General features: G+C 37.4%; 1 protein-coding gene across 2 annotated transcripts in view; it reads right to left on the bottom strand.

Moving 5' to 3' along the window:
- Window positions 1-23,961, bottom strand: part of TES (testin LIM domain protein) — a 57,941-nt gene that overhangs the window by 16,749 nt on the left and 17,231 nt on the right. For both annotated transcript variants that reach the window (XM_090287392.1, XM_090287393.1), the window contains exon 2: window positions 13,515-13,600. In XM_090287392.1, coding sequence (XP_090143518.1) covers window positions 13,515-13,600 — 86 coding nt within the window. The remainder of the gene's footprint in view (window positions 1-13,514; window positions 13,601-23,961) is intronic.

Below are 23,961 nucleotides of genomic sequence, written 5' to 3'. Positions count from 1 at the left end.
GAAGGACTTGGGAAAGACAGGTGTGTACAGGCAAGGCTGAATGGCACATATGTGGCTCACCTTTTGTGCTTTGGAGGGCAGACTGAATGTCACCCTAAAGGTTCCTTGTGTAAGTTCCAGCAAAGCAGAACTAAAGATCATAAGTGATCATTCGCTGCTCTTGTTGTGTTTATGCAAACAAACAGGATAAATCAAAACTGGACTTAATGCAGTACCTTTAATGACAAGGAGGGTAATCTTAAGGAGAAAAATTGTGATTCAAGGAAAATCACAATGCTCAGTGGTAGATTATAAAGTAGTGCAGCTGTCTTTAAAGTTTATTTTCATTTAAAGTTTGTTTTCATTTGAAAGTTAAACTAGGTCTGTGATATCATCAAAGATGCTTAATTTAGAGGCAAGAAGAATGTTAAATGCCTTGCAACTGGAAGTCTTCCCTCTAATACAGTCTCGCAGATTTAGAGACTGGTTTGTGGGTTATGTTGCATAAATTTACATGCTTTCATAGGGCATAAGCCTATGATCTCATTAACTGAGATCAGAGTTGACAGATATGCTGGAACATGGCAGACATACAAGGGAAGAAGTGAAGGCTAGACTAAATGAAACAAAAAAAAGTCCACATGAAACCGATGGTAAAGGGAAGGAAACCATGGTTCAAATCAATGGTTTGGAATATAAGGAATAAATAGTCAACCAGTACAGAATGGAGAAACAAGAACTGAATAAAATGAGGAGAGGCTTAGGAACCTCTGGGACAACTTTAAACATACCAACATCCAAATCATAGGGGTGCCAGAAGGAAAAGAAGTAGAGCAAGAAATTGAAAACTTATGTGAAAAAATAATGAAGGAAAACTTCCCAAAGCTGGTGAAGGAAATAAATACACAAGTCCAGGAAGCACTGAGAGTCCCAAACAAGCTGGACCCAGAGAGGACCACACCAAGACACATCATCATTAAAATGCCAAAGGTTAAAGATAATGAGAGAATCTTAAAAGCAGCAAGATAAAAGAAGAGAATTACCTATAAAGGGATTCCTATAAGACTATCAGCTAATTTCTCAAAAGAAACTGCAGGCAAGAAGGGACCCGTAAGAAGTATCCGAAGTGATGAAAAAAAGGAAGTACCTACAACCAAGATCACTCTATCCAGCAATTTTATCATTTAGAATGGAAGGGAAGATAAAGTGCTTCCCAGACAAGGTAAAGCTAAAGGAGTTCATATCACCAAGCCATTATTATATGAAATGTTAAAGGGACTTATTTAAGAAAAAGAGGATCAAAACTATAAACATTGAAATGATAACAAACTCACAACTATCAACAACAGAATCTAAAATAATAAAAACAAAAACAAACTAAGCAAACAACCAGAACAGGAACAGAATTATAGGTATGGGGATCATTTGGAGGTTTACTAGATGGAAGGGGGTAGGGGAAGAAATGGGGAAACAGTGCAAGGATTAACAAGCATAATTTATAAGTACAAAATAGACAGGGGGAAGTTTAGAATAATATAGGAAAGGGTGAATCCAAAGAACTTATATGCACAACCAATGGACATGAATAAAGGGGGCAAGATTGTTGGAGGGAAGGTGGGTACTGGGCAAAAAGGAGCAAAGGGAAAGGAAACTGGGACAACTGTAACAGCATAGTCAATAAAATATACTTAAAAAAAGAAACAAATAGACAAACCCATCATTATAGGAAAGCTAAAAAAATTAGAAATAATGATTCAGGTAAGACAATTACCTTGATCTAAGAGACATAGTGACTATAGAATACATATTTATTTTTAATGAGCATTTGAAACACTGTAAAAACTGAGCACAACAATGCCGTAGAGCAAGTCAAAAGAAAAGCCCAAGGACTAATCAGTAACCATATCATCTGAAGAGAATGTAATTATATTAAAAATCAACAATAAAAAAAAAAAACAGAGAATGCTTCTTTAAAAAAAATTAAAAACTCAGTGTTGAAAGAAACAATCACAATAGACATTAAAACAAAAATATTTTCAGAAAAAAGAAAATATCTTGAAACTTGTACAGCAAATATAAAGGGATGTTTAGAAGGAAATTTATAACTTAAATACTCATTTAAAAAGAAGCTATGTGTTTAATACAAGAAGTTGGGAAAAATGTAAATTACACTAAAATATAAGAGAGGAAAATAAAGATAGTACCAGAAACTAATCAAGTAAATGTTTATTTCTCATTAGATGCAGAAAAACCATTCATTAACACATTTCAGCATCTCTTCTGATTATATTTTGTTCATTAATTTCAGCTATAGAAGAGAACTTAAAATAATTTTAGAAACGATTTCTGGAAAAAAAACCCACAAACACTCAACACACATTATACTGAGTACATTCATTTTAGGATCTGAAGCAAGAAAGCAACCTTGCTACCACCACTTCATTCATATTGTCCTATGGCTATTAATCAGAGCATTAAAGAAAAATTAAAGAAACAGAAGTTATAACGAGTCATCAGAAAGAAATTATACTATTGTTATTCAAAGATGCTATTTATGACTAATCATATAATAATGCAATGTATTAGCTTTAATAAGAATTGAATAAAAATTTTTTGAATTTAAAATTAATATCATTGGGTTAATCTACATCAGAAAGTTAAAAGAAACAGAACTCTTAAATGAACTTCTTTGCCAAATAACAGATTATTAATATTAAATAATTATAGATTTTTGTGTTCTGAGTTTTCTTGAGGTGAGTTTTGCAAACTGAAGATATTAAATCTCACTTGTACAGTTCCAGAAAGAGAGAGACAGAAACAGAAAGACAGAGATAGAGACGCAGAAATATGAAGGGCAAGAAGGCAAACTACCTTCCTTGTACATGCTTTGGTCAGAAATATTTATTTGGTAAGAATTTGCTGAAGAGTTTGCATATTCTGATTAAAGACTTACATCTGGTTATCTCACACTCCTATCTAGAGGAAGGGAACATACTATTCTATTACAGTACTTTCTTGTCATTCTTGTTAACAAAAATATATACATAATTAGTCATAAAACCATCACACTGATTTTGGATCAAGTTTAATATCATATATTCCTGAGGGAAAGAGGTGAGGTGGGAATTTAGTTCTTAATATAAATAAAAAGACCTTTCTATGCTGTGAATTGTGGTATGCATCCTAATCATTGGCAGTGATTGACTAAAAAAGTAATAATGTTTCAAAGATATGTGGTGAATACTAGACTTCCTTTGGGAATGTTTATGATCCAGTTATACAGCTGAATAACATATCACAAAATAAGGGGAGTTAGATTTTTAGAAATTTCTACATAGTAAAAGAGTAAGTGAAGTAAAGCATAAACTTTGACAAACTGTACCATGGTTAAATAAATTATATATACTATGAAAGTGTTATATATAAAAAGGTATATTAAGCCATGATGTAAGAGCTTACCTGTATACATTTTCTTATTAATTTGTCTTGGTTATTATTGGAAGATTCATATTCTGAGGAAATCTGCTTTCCCTACTGACCCCTTCACGCACCCAACATACCTTTATTAAGGAAGTAAAAATCAGATTAACGCAGTACACCAATAGCAACAGTGATGAGGGAAAAGAAGTAGCTACAGGAGTCATATGGTGCTTGATTGTTAGTTTTCTGAGTGAGGAAAAACCTAGAATTGATTAATTATAGTTTTTAGAATCACAAATACAAGGCTCATCTGGATCCTTGCTCCAAAAGGTGAACTGCAGTAACAGAGCACTTAACAGGAATGTGACACAAGGGAGGTGGAATGGTTCTTTTGGCTCAAGTTGTCATGACTCTGACTGGCTTATTTCACTTACCATGATAATCTCCAGGTCTAGCCATGTTGTTGCAAAAATTGAATTCCTTCTTTTTTATCCACTCATCTGCTGATGGGTATTCAGGCTGTTTCGAGATCTTGGCTATTGTAAATAATGCTGCTATGAACATAGGGGTGCGTATAAATTTTCTAATTACTGTTTTGGGATTCTTAGGATATATTGCCAGAAGTGGGATCACTGAGTCAAACGGCAGTTTCCATTTTCAGTTTTTTGAGGAAGCTCGATACTCTTTCCCACAGTGGCCACACCAGTCTGCATCCCAACAGTGCACTAGGTTCCCTTTTCTCCATATCCTCACAAACACATGTTTATTGACTTATTGATGGTAGCGATTCTGGAAGGTGTGAGGTGATATTTCATTGTGGTTTTAATATGCATCTCCCTGATGATTAGTGAAATTGAGCATTTTTCCATATGTCTATTGGCCATCTGTATGTCCTCTTTGGAGAGTGTCTATTCAGATCCTTTGCTCAGTTTTTAAGTTGGATTGTTTATCCTTCTGATGTCAAACTGTATAAATTCTTCATATATTCTGGACTAACCCCTTACCAGTAGAGTCTTTGGCGAATATGTTCTCCCATAGAGTGGGTTCCTTTTTTATTTTGCTGATAGTTTCTTTTGCTGTGTAGAAGCTTTTTATTTTGTAGTCCCATTTGCTTATTTTTTCCTTCGTTTTCCTTGCCCTAAGAGACATATCAGCAAAAAAATTGCTACAAGAGATGTCTGAGATTTTACTGCTTATGTTTTCTTCTAGAATTTTCATTGTTTCGTGACATATTTGTCTCTTGTATTTTGAGTTTATTCTTGTGTTTAGTATAAGTTAATTTATTTTTGGCATGGACCTGTACAATTTTTCCATTTATTGAAGAGATTTTTTAATTTTTATTGATTAATCTATTATGGTTGTCCCAATTTCTTTTTTTCCCCTTGTGCCCCTTCCACCTAGCCCACCCCTCCTGCCCACAGTCAATCCCCTCTCCATTGTCCATGTCCATAAGTCATTCACACATGACTTTGACTAGTCTCTTCCCCTTTCTTCCACCATTCCTGCCCTCCCACCTCCTCTCCTATAGCTATCAGTCTGTTCCATGTTTCCATCTCTCTGGTTTTATTTTTCTCATTAGTTTATTTTGTTCATTAGTTCCAGTTATAAGTAAGGTCATATGGTATTTGTCTTTCACCAACTGGCTCACTTCACTTGGCATAAGAGTCTCCAGTTCCATCCATGCTATTACAAAAGGTGGGACTTCCTTTTTTCTTTCTTCTATGTAGTATTCCAGTGTGTAAATGTACCACAGTTTTTTAATCCACTCATCTACTGATGGGCACTTGGGCTGTTTCCAACACTTAGCTATTATAAATAGTGCTGCAAAGAACACAGGGGTGCAGTGTTCTTTTGAATTGGTGTTTCGGGATTCTTAGGGTATATTCACAGCAGTGTAATCACTGGGTCAAAAGGCCATTCCATATTTAATTTTTTGAGGAAATTCCATACTGTTTTCCACAGTGACTATATCAGACTGCATTTCCACTGACAGTGTACTAGGACTCCCTTTTCTCCACACCCTCGCCAGCACTTGGTGTGAGGTGATATCTCATGGTGGTTTTAATTTGCATCTCTCTGGTGGCTAGTGATATTGATCATTTTTTCATATGTCTATAGGCCACTTGTATATCCTTGGAGAAGTATATATTTAGGTTCTTTGCCCATTTTTTAAATTGAGTTGTCTTCCCTAGTTGAGTTGTGTGTGTTCTTCATATATTTTGGAGATTAAGCCCTTGTCTGATGTATCATTGGCAAATATGTTCTCCCATACAGTTGGTTCCCTTTTCATTTTGATGATGGTTTCTTTATCCATGTTGAAATTTTAATTTGATGCTGTTCCACTTGTTCATTTTTTAATTTCCATTGCCCTAGGAGATATACCAGCAAAAAATGTTGCGATGTGGGATGTCTGAAATTTTACTGTCTTTTTCCACTAGGACTTTTATGGTATCATGACTTATATCTTAGCCCTTTATCCATTTTGAGTTTATTCTGTCTGATGTATGGTATATGTTGGTGGTCTAGTTTCATTTTTTTGCATGTACCAGTCCAGTTCTCCCAACACCATTTATTGAAGAGTTTTCCACGCACACCACCTCACCAAAAGGTCAAACGTTTCTTGTTTGACCCAGGTACAGCCTCTGATCTACTTGGGAGATAGAGTCCCTCTCTCTCTCTGGCCCTCTCCCGGTTGGCACTTGGTGCTGCAGCTTTGGATGTGTTGCTTGCTGTGTGTGTGTAGCCTGGATCTTGCCAACTCTATATCCTCCCAAGTCACTCCTAGCCCAGGTCTTGGGGTTCCCTACCCTAGGAAGGGGAAGGAGCTGCAAAGCTAAGGTTTCTGACAAGTTGCTCTGCGGCTACAGGTGCCATGCCTGGGGTGTTTCCCCTTTAACCTATAAAATCTCCTTACTACCCATTGTGAAGCATCTTCTGTACTCCTTGGTTTCCAAACTTCGTATAAACCAAGACTCTGTTGAGTGTTGAGGTTATTTGTCAGAAGATCAGCCAGGAATCCGAATTGGGGACAAAAGCAAGTCGACTCAGCTTCCACCTACTTGACCACCGTCTTTTCCTCTGAAGAGACTGTTTTTTACTCCATTTTATGTTCTTGTATCCTCTGTCAAGTATTACTTGACTGTTAAGGTGTGGGTTGATTTCTGGGCTCTCTGTTCTGTTCCATAGACCTATACGGCCTGTTCTTATGCCAGTACAACTCTGTTTTGATTACAGTGGCCTGTAGCATTGTTTAATATCAGGTATTGTGATACAGCCAACTTTTTTCTTCTTTCTCAAAATTGCTGAACTATTCAAGTTTTTTGGTTCCATATAAAGTTTTGAAATATTCGTTCTAGATCTGTGAAATACGCCATTGTTATTCTAATAGGAATTTTGTTGAAATTATAGATTGCTTTTGGTAGTATGAACATTTTAATGATGTTAATTCTTCCAGTTCATGAACATGGTATATGCTTCCACTTATTTGTATCTTCCACAATTTCTTTCTTCAATGTCCTATAGTTTTCTACGCATAGGTCTTTTATCTCCTTGGTTAAATTTATTCCTAGGTATCTTTTTTTGTTTGTTTGTTTTTACTGTAATAGTAAATGGCTTTTTTCTTAGTTTCTCTTTCTGATACTTCATTGTTGGTGTATAAGAATGCCATTGATTTCAGAATACTGACTTTATCCTCCTACTTTGCCAAATTCACTTATTTTTTGGTGGAGGCTATAGGGTTTTCTATATACACTATCATGTCACCTGCGAATAATGCCAGATTTATGTCCTCCTTTCCAATTGGGATGCCTTTTATTTCTTCTTGTTGTCTGATTGCCATGCCCTAGGACTTCCAATACTATGTTGAATAAGAGTGGTGAAAGCAGACATCCCTGTCTCGTTCTAGATTATAAGGGGAAACACTTTTAGTTTTTGCCCATTGAGTATGATGTTGGTTGTGGGTTTGTCATATATGGCCTTTATCATGTTGAAGTATATTCTCTCTATTCCCTCTTTGCTGGAAGTTTTTATATGAAATAGGTGCTGGATTTTATCGAGTGCTTTTTCTTCATCTATTGATATGATTATGTGCTTTTTATCCTTCATTTTGTTTATGTGGTGGATCACATTTATTGATTTGCAGATACTCTGGTTTCTCTTCAGATTACATAAATCGCCTTTTACTACTAATCTAGCTTAAATATTGTTCTAAATCCTTTACAACTGTTTTATATTTGAATCTCCCATATTTAAACTGGGAAATGTTATATTTGGGAGCATCTTTTTAAAAAGTTTTAAAGTCACTTGGAAGATATCTGATAAACTTATTGAAAGGAAGACCTTACTGAGGAATTGAGGTAAAAAAGGATACTGTTATCTTGGTATACAAAAGAAGGCATGAGAATGAGTGAGGCATTTAACACATATTTAATTTCAGTCTATAACCCAGATTACACCCTTCTTAAGAAAATGAAGCACTTTAGAAAAACGGTTTTATACCAAATAAAAAGAGAAACAAAACCAGGACATGAGTGAGCAGAGCACATGTGCTAGGGGCTATGCCTGTATGGTTGGTATTGTATCTTTCCTCAGATGAGTCATAAGTAATTTTTGATGATGTATGTAGACTTATATAGTTTATGTTTCTTAAATTCATTTGAGTTATTCTATTATGCTAGCAGTTTTTCGGGGGCACATATATCAATTCCCATACTTAAGCACAGTTGCCAAACTTCTAAATCTTCTACACTGTCCTGTAGAACAATTCTCACTAAACTCTTCATAAGATTTTAATAGAAGTTGTGGGAGAAAAAGGAGAAAGATTCAGAGTTTAGTTTAAATCAGCCTTTTTATGACTTTACAAGATGGAAAGGAGACTGTTAGGCTGGGAAGCTCCAAGGTGCTGGGGGAGGAGGACTGTTTGTACTAAGAAGTTCATCATACAAAAATGTTCAGCACGTTACATATATACATAGGAACATTAATATGCATAACAAATCAAAACTGTATATTGTGAGTACAATTTACGTTACAACTTCAGAGTTCTTGTGCTAAATCCAAGAGAGTAACAAACTTTATCAAAAGCACTGCCTCAGAAAAATACAGATTTACAGTTTCAAGCTGAAGGCAGTCAAACTATCCCTCAACCTCCCAAAAGAAAAATGTTTTTTATATCCCTATTTGTAAAAATGATTATTTTTCCAAAGCGAGTAGTAACAAGTAGAGTGCTTTGACATGCTGCCAGCCTTCACAGTGATTTAAAACATGGTCATGACCCTGCTACAAACCATAATTTTAACAGGGTTCGAGGCTGCCTTTTTATAACAGGCATACACATATATGGACTTAAGCATGGGCCTCTGTTATAGAATTCAAAGCAGGCATTAATCCATTTATGGTGCAGAATTTTTAGTTTCAGCCAGCTCTACACCAATCAGAAACTCCATGAACAGATGCATGCTGTATTCAAGTAATGTTTTTCTCATAAAATGCAACTGTTTTACTGGAAGGATTTATCAAAGATAAGACTAGAATAATTCCATTATGTGTATGATAAATGCCCTGTGGGTCCAAAGATGTTACTGTGCTTTCAATATGAAATAATTGGCTATAAACTTCTTGAAATCTTGAGTTTGTCTTACATTTCATAAGTAGTTATTATCTCCAAATATTACTTGAAAGTGTGCCCAGAAGGCAGTAGTTGTTATTTAGTGTTATTCAGTCTTCTATTTTCTCCTAGTCTTGTAATCATTGGTGCATTAGAGAAGGGGTGAACTGTTCATAGTTAAAGGACACCAATGTCCACAAAGATGTCAATATCACAAAGTACCACACTTTACAGAAGACAGCCTGGTGCAGTCTGACGTTCACTGGTCGTAAGAGAGTAAGCCTGGGTTCTGCTCTGAAATGTAGAAAGGTGGTGATGATGAAGGTTTTGGCAAGCTTTTAATCCAAATTCCAGCTCTATCTCTAAACCATGTCTTTGGTTAGTTATGTGACTTTCTTAAGTCTTTCATTTCTCATATATAAGTAGGAAAACTACCACTTATCTCAAAGGTATAATCAGGTACATAACATGATGTGGTAAGAAGAATTTTAAGATGGTCCTTATCACCTTTACCCCCTGGTGTTACTTTCATGATTATGTTACTTTATATAGCAAAGGGACATTACCTAGGTTTCCCTAATCTAATCACATAGGCCCTTAAAAAGCAATGAGTTTTCTTTGGCTGAGAGAAGAAGAGGAAATCAAAAGGGATTTGAGGTGCAGAAAAAAGTCTAAGCACTGTTGTTGCCTTTGAAGGTGAAGATGGCTCTGTGCAAAGGAATGTGAGTGGCTTCTAAAGGATGACAGCCAACTCCTGGCTGACAGACAGCAAGGAAACTGAGATATCAAGCCTATACTCACAAGGAAATTGATTCTACCAATATCAGGAATGAGTCTGAAAGCAGAATTTTTCCCTCAGAGTTTCTAAATAAGAGCCCAACCTGGCCAACACTTTGATTTTAGCCTTTTGAGACCCTAAACAGACTCCAGATAAGCCTGCCCAGACTTCTGACCTAAAGCATAAACAGACATTAAATTAATTTTTAGATGTTTTAACCTGCTAAATTTGTAGTAATTTATTGAGCAGCAATAAAAAGCTATTATAAGTGTTTATTGGTGTGCAGCACATAGGAAATAATCATAAATTATATTTATTAGTAACTCAAAAGCTCAAATAAGTCATTTTAACTTCTTTGTGTTTTTGTTCTTTGATCTGTAAAGTGAGGTGTGGCTAGCTAAGTGACAAGTTCCACTCCAAACCTCCTTAAGCTGAAAATTCATTTTTAGCTTTTTGCAACTGTTGTTATATCTGCTGGATCTCCTCTATTCTCTCTTCAGATCCACTAAACACCCTTCATTACCTCATGCTGTGCCTCAGGAGGCTGACTCCCAAGGAATGCAGCAGTGGACTACCTTGTCCCTGCAATGGAAGGTATCAGCAAGATATTCAAGTGATGAACAGTCAGGTCTGAGTATTTATTTCCTGGCTTCCAACAAGTGTAAAAGTGCTAAGGGGAAAAATAATCCCTTACTTGGAAGTGTGTGGAAGCAGGGAAAGAGGGTGCTATAAACTGAACTGTGCCCCTCCCAAGTCAATTCGTATGTTGAAACCCTAACCTCCAATGTGACTATATTTGGACACAGAGTTTTCAGGAGGTAATTAAAATTATAGGAGGTCATAAAGGTAGGGTCTTAATCTAATAGAACTGGTGGCCTTATAACAAGAGGAAGAGAGAGAGATGTCTTTCTTTCCATGTGCACATGCTAAGGAAAGGCCATGTGAGGACACAATTAGAAGGTGGCCACCTACAAATCAGGAAGAGGTTCCTCACCAGAACCCAACCATGCTGGCATCCATATCTTGGGCTTCTAGCCTCCAGAAATAAAAGAAAATAAATTTCTGTTGTTTAAACCACACAGTCTATTTTATTTTGTTATAGAAGCCTGAGCAGACTAATACTGGGAGCAAGGAGGACTTCTCAGAGGTATTGCTTCAGCTGAGACATGAAGAATAGGAAGGACTTCTGTTTCTAGGTAAAGGAAATGTGCAAAAAGGCACAGAAATTTTAGATAGCAGCATCTACCTAAGCTGTTGGAGCACAAGGCGATTGGAAGGGAAATGAGAGAGGAGGCGAGAAAAGCAAGCTGAGGCTAGTCACTGAGGTTTAACATCAAAGGCCAAAGACTTTGACTAAAGGATCAAATGCAGCGGGATAGCACCAAAGATTCTGAAGCTGCTGGAAAGTATATAATAGTATCCAGTTTCAAAAGACTATTCTTGTAACTGTATGGAAGGACAGACTGATAAAAGGTGGAGAATAATTTAGCTCTGACTTTCATATAGTGCCTCACGAAGCTCCAACGGTCCTAAAAGTCAAGGGTCATCCAAAAGATGGAGAAGGAGATAAGAGGGCAGTGTCCTGGGACCCCATGCCCACTTTAATCACAGCAGTTGTATGGCCCTAGACTGGACCTGAAATCTTCAATACACTCAGGACAACCAGCCTAGAATATTTTACTTCAAAGACTACTGAAAATGGCTCATCTGAAGGTCAAAGACACTGCCCTCAAAGCCTTCCAGTTGTGGCAGAAGAGTCAGGGAATTATCAAGGATTTTGAGAAAAATGTGTCTGGACTCCTGCTAGGAAGAAGACAGTGCTAGTATGTGGAGGGGCCGAAGCTAGATTGGAGGTCATGCCAAAGACATCGTTCTTCATGGCTCTTAACATATTTTCTGACTATACCTAGTCAAGTTTATGATTCTGTGTGGAAAAAATAAAATTTTAAGTGATTTTCATGCCACAGAGATCTACTCTTGTCTGACATACTTTTATCTCATGATATCAGATTATAGTGACCTGCAATAGAAAAATAATATAGAACAAACAAAAATTACTATAAACTAACCTCTGGCTTGAAGAAAAGATGCTGTCACTTAGGAATGAGGTTTAAAAATCTCATAGTAGTTTTTGACAACTGTATAGCAGAACTAAAAAGACTATTTTAAGATTGTAGAAACAGAGGCATAAATACATGGAACAGACTGACAGCTATAGGGAAAGAAGGGGGAAGGAGCACTGGATGAAAGGTGAAGGGATGAGCCAAAGAACATGTATGCATGATTCACAGACACAGACAACAGTATGGGAATTGCTGAGGGGGGACCTGGGTAGAGGTGGGCAAAGGGGGGAAAATTGGGGAAAACTGTAATAGCATAAACAATAAAATATAGTAATAATAATTTTAAAAGATTGTAAAGTAAGAACTATGACCAGCAGAGGGCAGTGCAGCTCTCCACAAAGACACAATACAACAGACTGGTATGCAGATTAGGAGCTGAAATATACTAATTCATGAAAACTACTTTGTGTCTAGTGACTTTATTTTTCTAAAACATGCCAAACATTGCCCAACCGCTACGTCCCTTGAAAAGGGTACAGCTATTAAAAACTTATAATTTAAAAACTCCCTGGAAAATTTTAGCTCACTACAAACAGAGAACTGTATCTTCTTCATTTCTGGGAGGGCTGAAATTTCTGTTGCCTTCACTATCCGAAACAACTGCCTTTGTTTCCTAAAACTTACTAAATAAGTTAGCTTTTAAAAGAGCCTAACATCCCAATTTTATGTTTCCACATTCTTCTTTAACTTATCCTGTACACAGCCTCAATAGCTGATGAAATCTTTTACTCTATACAGTTTCCTATAGACACAGTCTGTACATAAGTGGTTCTCAGGAGAGATTCATTCTGACAGGCAGCTGCCATCCTAATTATGTACAATCGATTATATTTATTTTTTCCTTTTAACAATAATGTGCTGATTCTAATTTGAACAGACTTATGGACTACCATTACAGTCTTGACTGCCACTGATAAACCGCATTGATTAGGTTAGAACAGATTTTAAATACAATTTTAGTTTTATATAATATACAATATTACTTTTAAAAACATGCAAATAAAATCTATACAAAATTCATATTTTTGATCTAATAACATTTGTTCTCCATATATCAACATGATTCAAATAAGATACTGGCTTTGAATTGTTATTTTATTATTATTATAAATACAAGTGTTTCAAAGTTTTTCAGCAGTAAATTTGTAGCTGAAAATTTTGAAGAGACTCAGATTCAAGTTTCCTGATAATCTGCACCTGAATGCTCATTTCACTATTCATAGTTATTGCTTATTGCAAATATACAGACAAGATGTGCAAAGTTATGAATAATTATTAAAAGATTAATAATTAATAAACAGTCCTGGGAGATTACCATAAACTTATCTGTCATTCAAAAAAAGAGACATACTCAGTATTCTATACTCATAGGAAATCTGAAGGACAGTAAACAAATCAAAAATTCCAAATGTAATTACTATAGCCCAGTTAGCTCAAACTTAATGACAGAAAAACAGAATAGCTTTATTTTTTATTTATTTCTTAGAAAAGAATGTAACATATCTGCAGTTTAGCAACCAGGTTAGAGAACTTGTAAGAGATTTGAACTCTCTGAGGAAGCAGTGCCAAATAGCAGAAATTCCTAATGTGATAGTTTTCAAAATATTACCTCCAGAAGTGCAGTTCAAAGCCTTCACATTTTTCTTTGCATTTTAAACAGGAGGCTCCAAATCCTTGCTCATGACCTAAGCCCATCTGTTAAAAAGAAAACAATATATTTATTATTATATGTTTGAAATCTCTAAAAAATTAAATGAATTGCAGGTTTAATTCCACTTACCACTCCTGTTTACAAAACTTTCAAACAAATCTTTTGAGTATCACACTGTTCACGATGACACCCAGGTATGTATATGGTGACTCCACATGCATACATATTTTGTATTCTTATTTCTTTTTTTCATAAAAATAAAAGCATCAGAATAAAACTATATAGAAGACTACAGATATTGTAATTTGCAAAAACTCATGAATTGATATCTTTGGTCACTATATATATGCCCTGTGTACAATAGGTACAGGGAGCTTAGAAAGTAAGGCTGGCTCCAAATGACATATTTTGGAGCAAATAAGAAATGCGTAGAAGATTTTAGGCATTACAATAAAAATATTATTTTATATTGTGATAAATATAATAATAACAACAAACATATTGAATGCCATGGAATTGAGATAAGCACAAATCTGATAACCTCATAAAATGCTTAAAAAGTAGACATTATTCTCCACTTTAGAGATAAGCAACTCTGAAGCCTGTGCTTTTATGTCTGGGTGGGGGTAAGGGGTTACTATTGCTGTTTTTATAGCAAAACAATTTTTATTTACCATATTAAATAATAATTCTTAAGAACTTACTGATACATGACCTGAGGTGGGAAAGAAGACATGAGGGAAGGACATAAGAAGGCAATATAAGCTCTTTTACACAACTATTGACATGGTAAAAAAAGCTCAATTGGCTTTGCATTAGCACATTGGCAAAAAAAATTAGCTTATTTTGTGTTTTAAATATCACATCAGTGACTACTGAAAAATTCATTATCTGCTACGGCCTGGAGTAATACTTCAAGACAGACAATTAACATATATTTTTTTCAATGGCACCCTTTTGTAACTTTACCAAGTTGTATTTGTAACTAAGCATTCAAAACCACATTATAACTTGTTCCTTAAAAGATCAGCCTGACCACGCCCTATAATTTAATAATTCAATTAATAAACAGAAAGCCCTTCCTTTTTTTTTTTTTTTTTCCTGAAGAAAACCACCACATCCTCTTACCATAACAAAGGGTATATTCAAAACCAACTGGTCCACTCAACCGCTTAGGCGAACCATGTTATTTTAAGTCAGACTATCTTGGCATGCTTTTTAAAGGTGATAAAAATCCATCCAACATTAACTAAACTTCATTACTTTTGCCATGTCTACATTACCAATTTTAAAAAACAATTATAATTCTCTGAATCATATATTTAACTTTAACACTAGAATACACTTTTTTTTTTTTTTTTGAGGAATCAAATTGTTTCCTTGTCACTGATGATCAATCACATTCACAATACAGAAATAAAATGGGCTAAGCAAAAACCAGAGAGTGATTGCTATTTGAGGTTTCTAGTCTTTTGTAAGGCACATAATTAAAGAGTTTTCTCCATTACAATACCCATAGTAAAATGAACAGCAAATCTAAAAAGGTGTATTCTTTTTCAAGCCCTTTCTAGTTTTCCATTCAGGAGAGTTAACAATCCTGGATTCACCTGCTATATGAATCTGCTTCATACTGTGTTCCTAAAAACTCCAATACCAAATGAAAACTAAGATTATATTATTAAGGCTGAATCACATAACTCCACTTAAATCAACTGCTTTTAAACTCTCTTATGTGTAATTCACAGTAAGAAATATATTTTGTCTTGTGAAACAGAACATACATACAAACTTATACGTGTAAAAATATGTTTAAATCCTAAAACAAAGATTTACTGGCTTAGATAATAACTGGGGCTAAGTGTGCTTCCGCGCCTCTAAATTAAATCACCACCTAAACAAATTCCTGCCTGCTTTTAAAGCTGAATCCTCTGGTCTGAGCAATGTTGGGCTTAATAAAATATTACAAACCTACTGAAACAATATCACTGTGTTCTTTTATTTCTGAATGAAGCTTGGAAGCTCAGCTAATATCACTAAAACCTCAAGGAGTCAGCACTTTACTCTATGGCCTCAGTAGCTCTCTGTTGATTTACAAAGTCAGCCTTGAAAAGGAACAGGTTGTTTCTTTCCTACCTGCTTTTTATCTTCTTAAAACAGTTATCAAATTATTCATTAGTTATTAAAACTGATAATATTCCATGAACATCTGCTTTTATAAAGTGCCCCACATGTTCTGAGTGCTGGACAAGCCTAGGCATCCCCCTGGTATAAGAGACAAGGAAGCTAAAATTCAGACTTGTCACACAGCTAGTCTACAGCAAGCTAACCTAAAACTCAGCGTCTGACTCATGTTCCACTGAGCTGCAGTCTTCAGTGTTCCAAAGAGATTCCCTCTGCTGCTCACTTCGGCTACAAGGAACAGGATTGCAAGCCCCCAAAGTTTCATGCAATACCTCTAAATGTAGAAGACTTTCAGAGAACTTTATAAAGGTAAGATCTGAATCTGTCATGAGGTTGAGAAAGCTCTTTTGAACAAGTGATACTTGAATGGTAATCAAAAGGATGGGTAGCATCTCAGTCAGCAAAGAGGAGACAGCACATTCAAGACAAAGGGGACACCATATGGAAAGGCCTGTGGCTGAAGACATGGGAAGAGCCACAGACATCTTAGAGCAGTTGAAAGATGACTAGGTTAGTCTTGTAGTGGCAAATATCTGGCACCATGTCTTGATCCATCAGGTTTAACAGAGGAAAATATATTCCCAGAGAGAGGATGAGACTGGCAAGGAGGAAGTACTAGAAAAAAAGCCAGGCAATGGGGCTGAGTGTGGGAGGACAAGAACCCCTCTCATCTTTGCTACCCAAACCGCAGAGGGAGGACCCTCAGGGGGACTAAAAGACCTGGCTGAGAAAAGCAGTAATTTGAGAAAATGGCTCTCTATAGCCTGCCCTGGAAAGCTCAGAAAGCACTGTTCCAGTGTTCTTCCACCTACTGACTTGCCTGGAAGGCTAACTTAATCTTTATATAGGCTCCCTCCAGCACAGTTTGTGGAACCACCTAAAAAAGTAGACCTCCCTATGTTTCTTATTCTGCACATGCTCAGACATAAGGAGTAAGGAGACTCTGTAAATATCCCAGAGAGAGAACAAATAAATGAAAGAGAGTGGAATGAGGTCATGGCAATATAATACACTCTCTTGTGATAACCCAAACGGAAACAGTTCTAATTAAAAATAAACACCCAAACAAAAAAAGACACCTCATTTTCAAAACCATTGTTAGCAACTAAACTGACTAAAGAGAGTTACAGACTGGCAATGAACTTATTTTCCTTGGGGAGTTTCACTTAGAGAAATCATCATCATCACCACCATCATCATCTTATCCTTACTCAAGAACAATTTTTTCATTGCTTTTAGAGAGAGAGGAAGGGACAGAAGAAGGGAGAAAGAAATGTCGATGTGAGAGAGAGAAGCAGTAATTGGTTGCCTCCTGCACACAACCAGACGGGGGATTGAACCCATAACCTAGGTATTTGTCCTGGCCAGGAACTGAAACTTCAACCCTTTGGCCACCTTCGGTCACGGGCAATGCTCCAACCAAGCCACACCGGCAAGGGCTATGGAAATTATTTTATAACTACAAATTATAGCTATAAACTTAAAACTAACTGACACTCAGCACCGAGGATCTCTAAATAATGTCACATTACTGGGAAGATATTTCTTCCATATCCTTATCCTTTTTAGCAACCTGTTAGGATAAAAAGCACAATGTCATTCCAACACCAAAGATGTGTTTTCTCCACTTAATGGATTGCATGTTTCAGGCTGATTATAATCGAGTGCTATTACATTCTCTTACCCTGGCTGGTTTGGCTCAGTGGATTGAGCGTCGGCCTGCGAGCTAAGTGTCGCTGGTTCGATCTTCCAGTCAGGGCACATCAGAGAAGGAAAACTCTGACTCCAAAAAACCTCTGCTGCCTTGCGGCATACCTCTTCAGGGGAAAGGCTAGGGGAGTAAACCCCGACAGAAAATCCGGAGCCGGAGTCCCTAAGGCGGTTTGACGTTGTAGTCAACACCGGCAACTCCTGCGGCACACCTGAAGCCAAGCTGTATTGACTCCGTCTTTCCCTTGGATCCTTCAGCTGCGAAGAGAGGGGGGGTCTGCTGCATGGGCAACAGCAGACCCTCCATATCACCCTGCCCAGGCTCTGTAGCTTCATCGCAAGATGTCGATTCAACACGGGAGGAGACAGATACCGTGTCACTCCCGAGTCGGACTGCACAGCCATTCTCGGCGGTGCAGATAGACTCTTAAGAAGCTACACCATCGTCTCTCGAGACGGACGGCTGCCGACGACGATTACATTCTCTAATCTGTTAAATCCAATTTATATGCTAGAACTGCACCAGAGTAGATATATCTCTACTAGCGTGAGGCAAATTTCTTGTTTCTGGTCCCACCCCAATGTAGGCATCTAGGCATCTGCTATTCTCCCCTTCACAAGTCAAACATATATCAGATAAATGAAAGCATACAAATTCTACTCTATAATAAAATGTATTTCAGAGCCAGAGCTTCCCCAGGCAGTTTGTCAAGGTTGATTACCAGTCCTTATGGAGCAGAGGTTCACAGGAGTTGGAATTCCCTAACTTTTCCTAGTTTCAGTTCAAGATCTGAAACCTCATCAGACCCAAGAGTTCAGCCAATTTTCCACCCTCCTTCACTTTGTGTTCAGGGTTCCCTCAAGCCCAGGACTCAGAATTCTTCTCACTATACGTCCTCCCTCTTTACCAGCAACATAAACCATACCCCCCAGTCAGGTTCTTTCTCCTTTCCTCAAGAACAATGACTGTTCCTCTTGGACAGCTGTACCTTGCAGGTTAGTTCTGCAAAGGTGTCTGGACTAGAGAATTCTTAGTGAGGGGGTAAGAACAGAGAAGGTATGTGGGCGGGGCTGGCAGAGGAAGGGGAGCCCAGAAAGCTTCTGACTGGAAAGTGCCATGATCAAGAATTACATAGCAATAAGTTAATTATGTCTCAATTTTAAAAATTACATGGTTATATATACTAGAGAACTAACACAACAGAGAACTGTGAAAATGTAGAAGAATCACTGGAAGAGTCAGGAAAACTGGGATCTGGCCCCAGGGTGTCACTGCCAAGTTCAGTGACTTCGGAAGTCATTTTTTTCTTCTCTGGGCTTCATCTAGATAATTATGAATCAGCTATATCAACACCAAGACACCTCTTAATTCTATAATTATGACTGCAAATCCTGTTCCAAAGTAACTACAACTTAGTTTGTTACTCAACATGGTCATTTGCTCCATATTTTAAACACTCAGTAGAAAATAATTATTCAAGAAAGCGATTATATTATGGACTCTTTATAAGTCAGAATTGTCTAAACTTAGTTTGGAAACAAAAAATTTAAGTTCTGAGGAAAAAGACTCATTTCTGTTGCATGTAATTATTTCAACAGCAAATGTGATATGGTATTCCCTGCAGAGTCAACACTTGGTGCCTAAAAGCACATGTTTTTCATAAGCACACAATTCCCAAAGCTGTCTACGTCATTTAATTTTAGTAACACATTCTGGCCAGCATCAATACAAGGATATGAGAGATTAATTTTTCTTTTTCAGTATCTAAGAAAACACATCTTTTGGACTGACTATATTAGAAAAAACTACAGTAAGATTTTGGGGCTACCTATCAAGGTCCTTTAAAAATATAAAAAATGACCGTATTTATCCTGAAACACTAGTCACAAAAAAATAAAAGTTTTTAAATATCCTTAACTATAGGCTCCAGATACTGAACTTCTATCCACATAATCTGTGCCTCCAAACATCTTCTTATCCTCTGCTTATTTTAGAGTAATAAGTGGAATGTAACCAGTATCCCCATATTCATAATTTCAGGCAACAAGATACACTGGCAACATTTTAGGTGACTGTACTGACCTAGAAAAGGGCCTTGCATATCAGATACTTTAAAGAAAAAGAACATATAGTTTTTCAAACATGGTCCAAGTTGATTTGGAGATGATTTGGATCTGGAAGATATTATGCAGTATTCTGGGTGAGATCATCTGACCATGCTGTTTTCATAACCAAATTTCCTTATGGAGCAAGGAATCATATATCATTACTAAAAAAGCTAGCATTACCAGGACCTCTTTAATCACCTTAGAATGAAGCTGGTCAAAGTAGAGTATATGAAATATACAATCTGTCTGTGTGTACATGTACAGGTTTATCTACTTACCATGTATGTATGTATACATACACATATTTATGTAACATATTCACATACTAATTTTATTATACTCTTAAAGAGCACAAATGAATATTCTGGACTATGGAACTACATTTCTAAATAAATAATTCCTTTCAGCACATAGCTCTCTTAGAGACCTAGTGAAATCTGTGAAATCTCCTCTCATGAATCAATATATTTTGATTAATCTCTGATTCAAGGTTTCAAGTTGTTTTAGATTTTTATTTTATTGCCTCTTTCCAACCTCTACTGAGACTTACGATACCAAAAAAAGGGAAGCTACATAGAAAATCAGACTTAAATATAAAAACAGGAACCTTTCAACTTGTTTTTAACTTGCCAACTTTCTTGGGTGAGAATAAAAACTATTTTGATTAAGAGCTCCTATTAATCATTCTAATAAAATTGCTGTATCTTTTACTTTGTTTATGAGAACAAAATTCCCTATCTTTCCCTTCCTCAAGTCTGAAATACATGAAAGGAAGAATGAAGGACAAGTCTGGGGCTGTGTAGCCATGCTAACTATGCTCCCATTTTGCTGATCTCTTCTCTAAAGATGACACAATTGGTTATTTCATCTCCACTCCAGGACCACTATCTCCTAACTGTTCCTTTTGTATAAAGTCATGCTGTTGCTCCCATAATATTTTAATAAAACCTAAAGATGATGATAATAATCCCTTGTTAGGTATTTTAATGAGTTCAGTGAACTTCATATGTCTTAGCATGGCAGTGAAGGGCCTTTTCAACCTGGCACCACCCTCGCTCCCACCACCCACTTCCTCACAATTCCCCTCCAGATGCGCTCTGCTTCTAGGGGAGCTTTACACTTTACCTGGATCTCACTCCCTCTGTCCTCCATCTGGCAAAATACTACTCTCCATAGGCCCAGTTCGAAAGTCAGTTACTCTGTGATACCTTTCTTCATCTATGCTCTGATATGTTCTTCTGAATTCTTATTTGGTCTTCATACAAATTTTGTTATTTAGTTCTTTTTAACTATGGCTGTTTACACATCAGTTTACACTATTAGACTGAGTTTTTTGTTCCTTTTTGAATTCCTGATGCCTGCCATAGAGCCTGAGATTTACAGAAATAAGGACAGTTTTACTTATTACTGTTTTAATTACAACTGATCTTTCACATAAAACACCTTTACCTCAATGCACCCTTTTCCCCCAACACACAAAAAGGCTCTGGCAGTGATGGTAATGATTATAATAGCAGCAGCAAATATTTATTTTTTTCTTTCTTTAAATTGACGTACAGTATTAGATTAGCTTAAGATATACAATATGATGATTCAATATTTGTATACATTGAGAAATGAGCACCACAATAAGTCTAGTTAACATCTATCACATTAGATTTAAAATAACTTTTTTTTCTTGTGATGAGAACTTTTAGGATCTACTCTCTTAAGCAACTTTCAAATATGCTGTCGTGTTAGGGTGACCATAGCCAGGATCCACACCTCCATGTGCATGTATTTTCATTTTCTTAGGTCACTCTTATCTAAGAGAATTCTTTCTGAGTATTACACAGCTCAGGTCAGATGCATGCCACCTTTGTTCACTCCATGTATATATATGAGCCCCTGCTGTTCAGGTGGCATGGATGCTTTGTCCCTGGTCATGGCCTGCTGCCATGAGTCTGAAAGCAGATCCTCGCCTACTGCTGCGAAACTGAAGGTGGATGATCCTTTGGCTCCTGTCCTCACCCACTTCCGCAAGACTAGACTGAAAGGCAGATTTAATTGTTGTTCTCACCCACTGCTGCAAGAAGAAATTGGTATGAATTCCCTCTCCAAATGCACCACCGTCATTTTTTGGTCTTGATGAATACAAAGTAAACCTGCCTGGAGCTGGGCTCCTGTGCTACATATGCAAAACAGTTTTATTTATCGAGCATTTAAATTGCCAGGCATAATTCTTAAGTTTTTATATGGATCCTCAAATTTTACCCTCATAACAGTCCTATGAGAGTCTGAGGTATTAATTATTACATGCATTTTCATACAGCTGAAGAAATTTCAGCAGAGACTTTTTAGCTTGCCTAAGGTGACCTCATTGCAAATGACCATTCTTAACTACCAGTGCCTAAACACAGGTCATGAACATGGAAAGACCCTGGGTTAGACAAATATTTAGTAAATTAGTTTTTTAAATTTTATTTAAGTACATATATTTTCTTGATTATGTTCTTACAGTAGTTCCAATTGTTTCCCCTTTGCTCCCTTCTGCCCAGTACCCTCGTTCCCGCCAGCAATCCCACCCCCCTTAGTTCATGTCCATGAGTCGTGCATATAAGTTCTTTGGCTTCACCCTTTCCTATATTATTAACATACCCCTGTCTATTTTGTACCAACTGATTATGTTTCTTAGTCCCTGCACCATTTTCCCATTTCTCCTCTTCTCCCCTCCCAGCTGATAACCTTCCAAATGATGCCCATACCTATGATTCTGTTCCTATTCTGGTTTGCTTAGTTGGATCTTGTTTTTATTACTTAGATTCAGTTGTTGATAGTTGTGAGTTTGTTGTCATTTTAGTGTTCATAGTTTTGATCTTCTTCTTCTTAAGTAAGTCTCTTTGACATTTCATATAGTAATGGCTTGGTGATGATGAACTCCTTTAGCTTTTTCTTGTTTGGGAAGCACTTCATCTGCCCTTCCATTCCAAATGGTAGCTTTGCTGGACAGAGTAATCTCGGTTGTAGGCTGCTTTTCATCACATTGAATACTGCTTGCAAGTCCCTTCCTGCCTGCAAAGTGTCCTCTGAGAAATCAGCTGAAAGTCCTATAGGCACCCCACTGTAGGCAACTCTCCACCTCTCTCTTGCTGCCCCCAGGACTCTGTCTTTATCTTTCACTTTTGGCATCTCAGTCATGATGCATCCTGGTGTGGTCCCCTCTGGGTCCATCTCGCATGAGATCCTCCGTGTTTCCCGGACCTGTATGTCCATCTCCTTCGCAAAATTTGGGAAGTTTTCCTTATTGTTTTCGATTCTTGCTTCCTCAAGCTGCACTGGTTGACTGTTTTTCTTCCTTATGTTCCAAATCAATGATTTGAACCCTGGTTTCCTTCCCTTCACCATTTGTTTGGTGTGGATTTTCTTCATTTCACTTAGCATAGCCTTCATTTCTTCTCTTATGCGTTTGCCATACTCAAGCATATCTGTCAAGCCTGTGAGCATCTTTATCACCAGTGTTTGGAATTCTGCATTTGTTAGCTTGTCTATCTCCTCATCTGTTAGGTTGGCTATCTCCTCGTTGCTTAGTTCTCCCACTGGAACTTGATCTGTTTCCCTTTTTGGGCCATACTTCTCTGTCTCCTCATTCTGACAGGCTCCTGTGTTTGTTTGCCTCTGCGTCCCAGGTAGAGCTGTCACTCCTGTTACGTTGTAAGGGGCGAAGCCTTAAGGATTCATCAGTACATGGCGACCTGTTTCACCACGTTGTGGTGCTGTATGTGGGGGAGGGGTCCGAGAGGGAACAATGCAGTCTGCCCAGCACTTTCCCCTTTTGGAGGCACCTCTCCCACTTCCGCACCAGACTGGCGCCCCTCTAGCTGCTGCCCTCGATGTCATTTCCAGAGTGGGTGGGTCTGTGGACATTCTAAGACCGTGGGGGCCCTTTAAACAAGCGGACTCTGCTGAGACCGGCAGTTTCTGCCTCCACCCCAACCCCCACTGGTTTGCACCATCAGAAGCAATGAGGCTTGATTCTCCCCGATGCTGGGACTGTGGGCTTTGAGGTCCGGTGAGGAGCTGAGATCGCTCCCCAGGTGTCCCTCCTGACTTTTTAAAACGTGTGACTGCACTTTCTGCCAGCCTGCCACTGCTGCCACCACCACACCATATCCTCTCCGCCCCTGCTCCACCCCTCCTACCTGTCTGGATGAATATTTCTTCTTTATATCTTTGTTTGCTGGACTTCCATGCAGTTTGATTTTCTGGAACTTCTGGTTGTTTCTAGTTTTGAGGTAGTTGTATTCCTTCTTAGTTGTGGAGGGAGACACAGCCTGTCTGTCTACGCCTCCATCTTGGCCAGAAGTCTCAGTAAATTAGTTTTTTTTAAATATAGAAATAGATTTTTTAATTTAGGACCAAAGGATTA

This window comes from Furipterus horrens, unplaced genomic scaffold (genome assembly GCF_987537825.1).
Source record: "Furipterus horrens unplaced genomic scaffold, mFurHor1.1.pri manual_scaffold_9, whole genome shotgun sequence".
NCBI lineage: Eukaryota > Metazoa > Chordata > Mammalia > Chiroptera > Furipteridae > Furipterus > Furipterus horrens.
The sequence above is the reverse complement of the archived record's forward strand: the minus strand, read 5'-3'. Positions and strand labels throughout refer to the sequence as shown.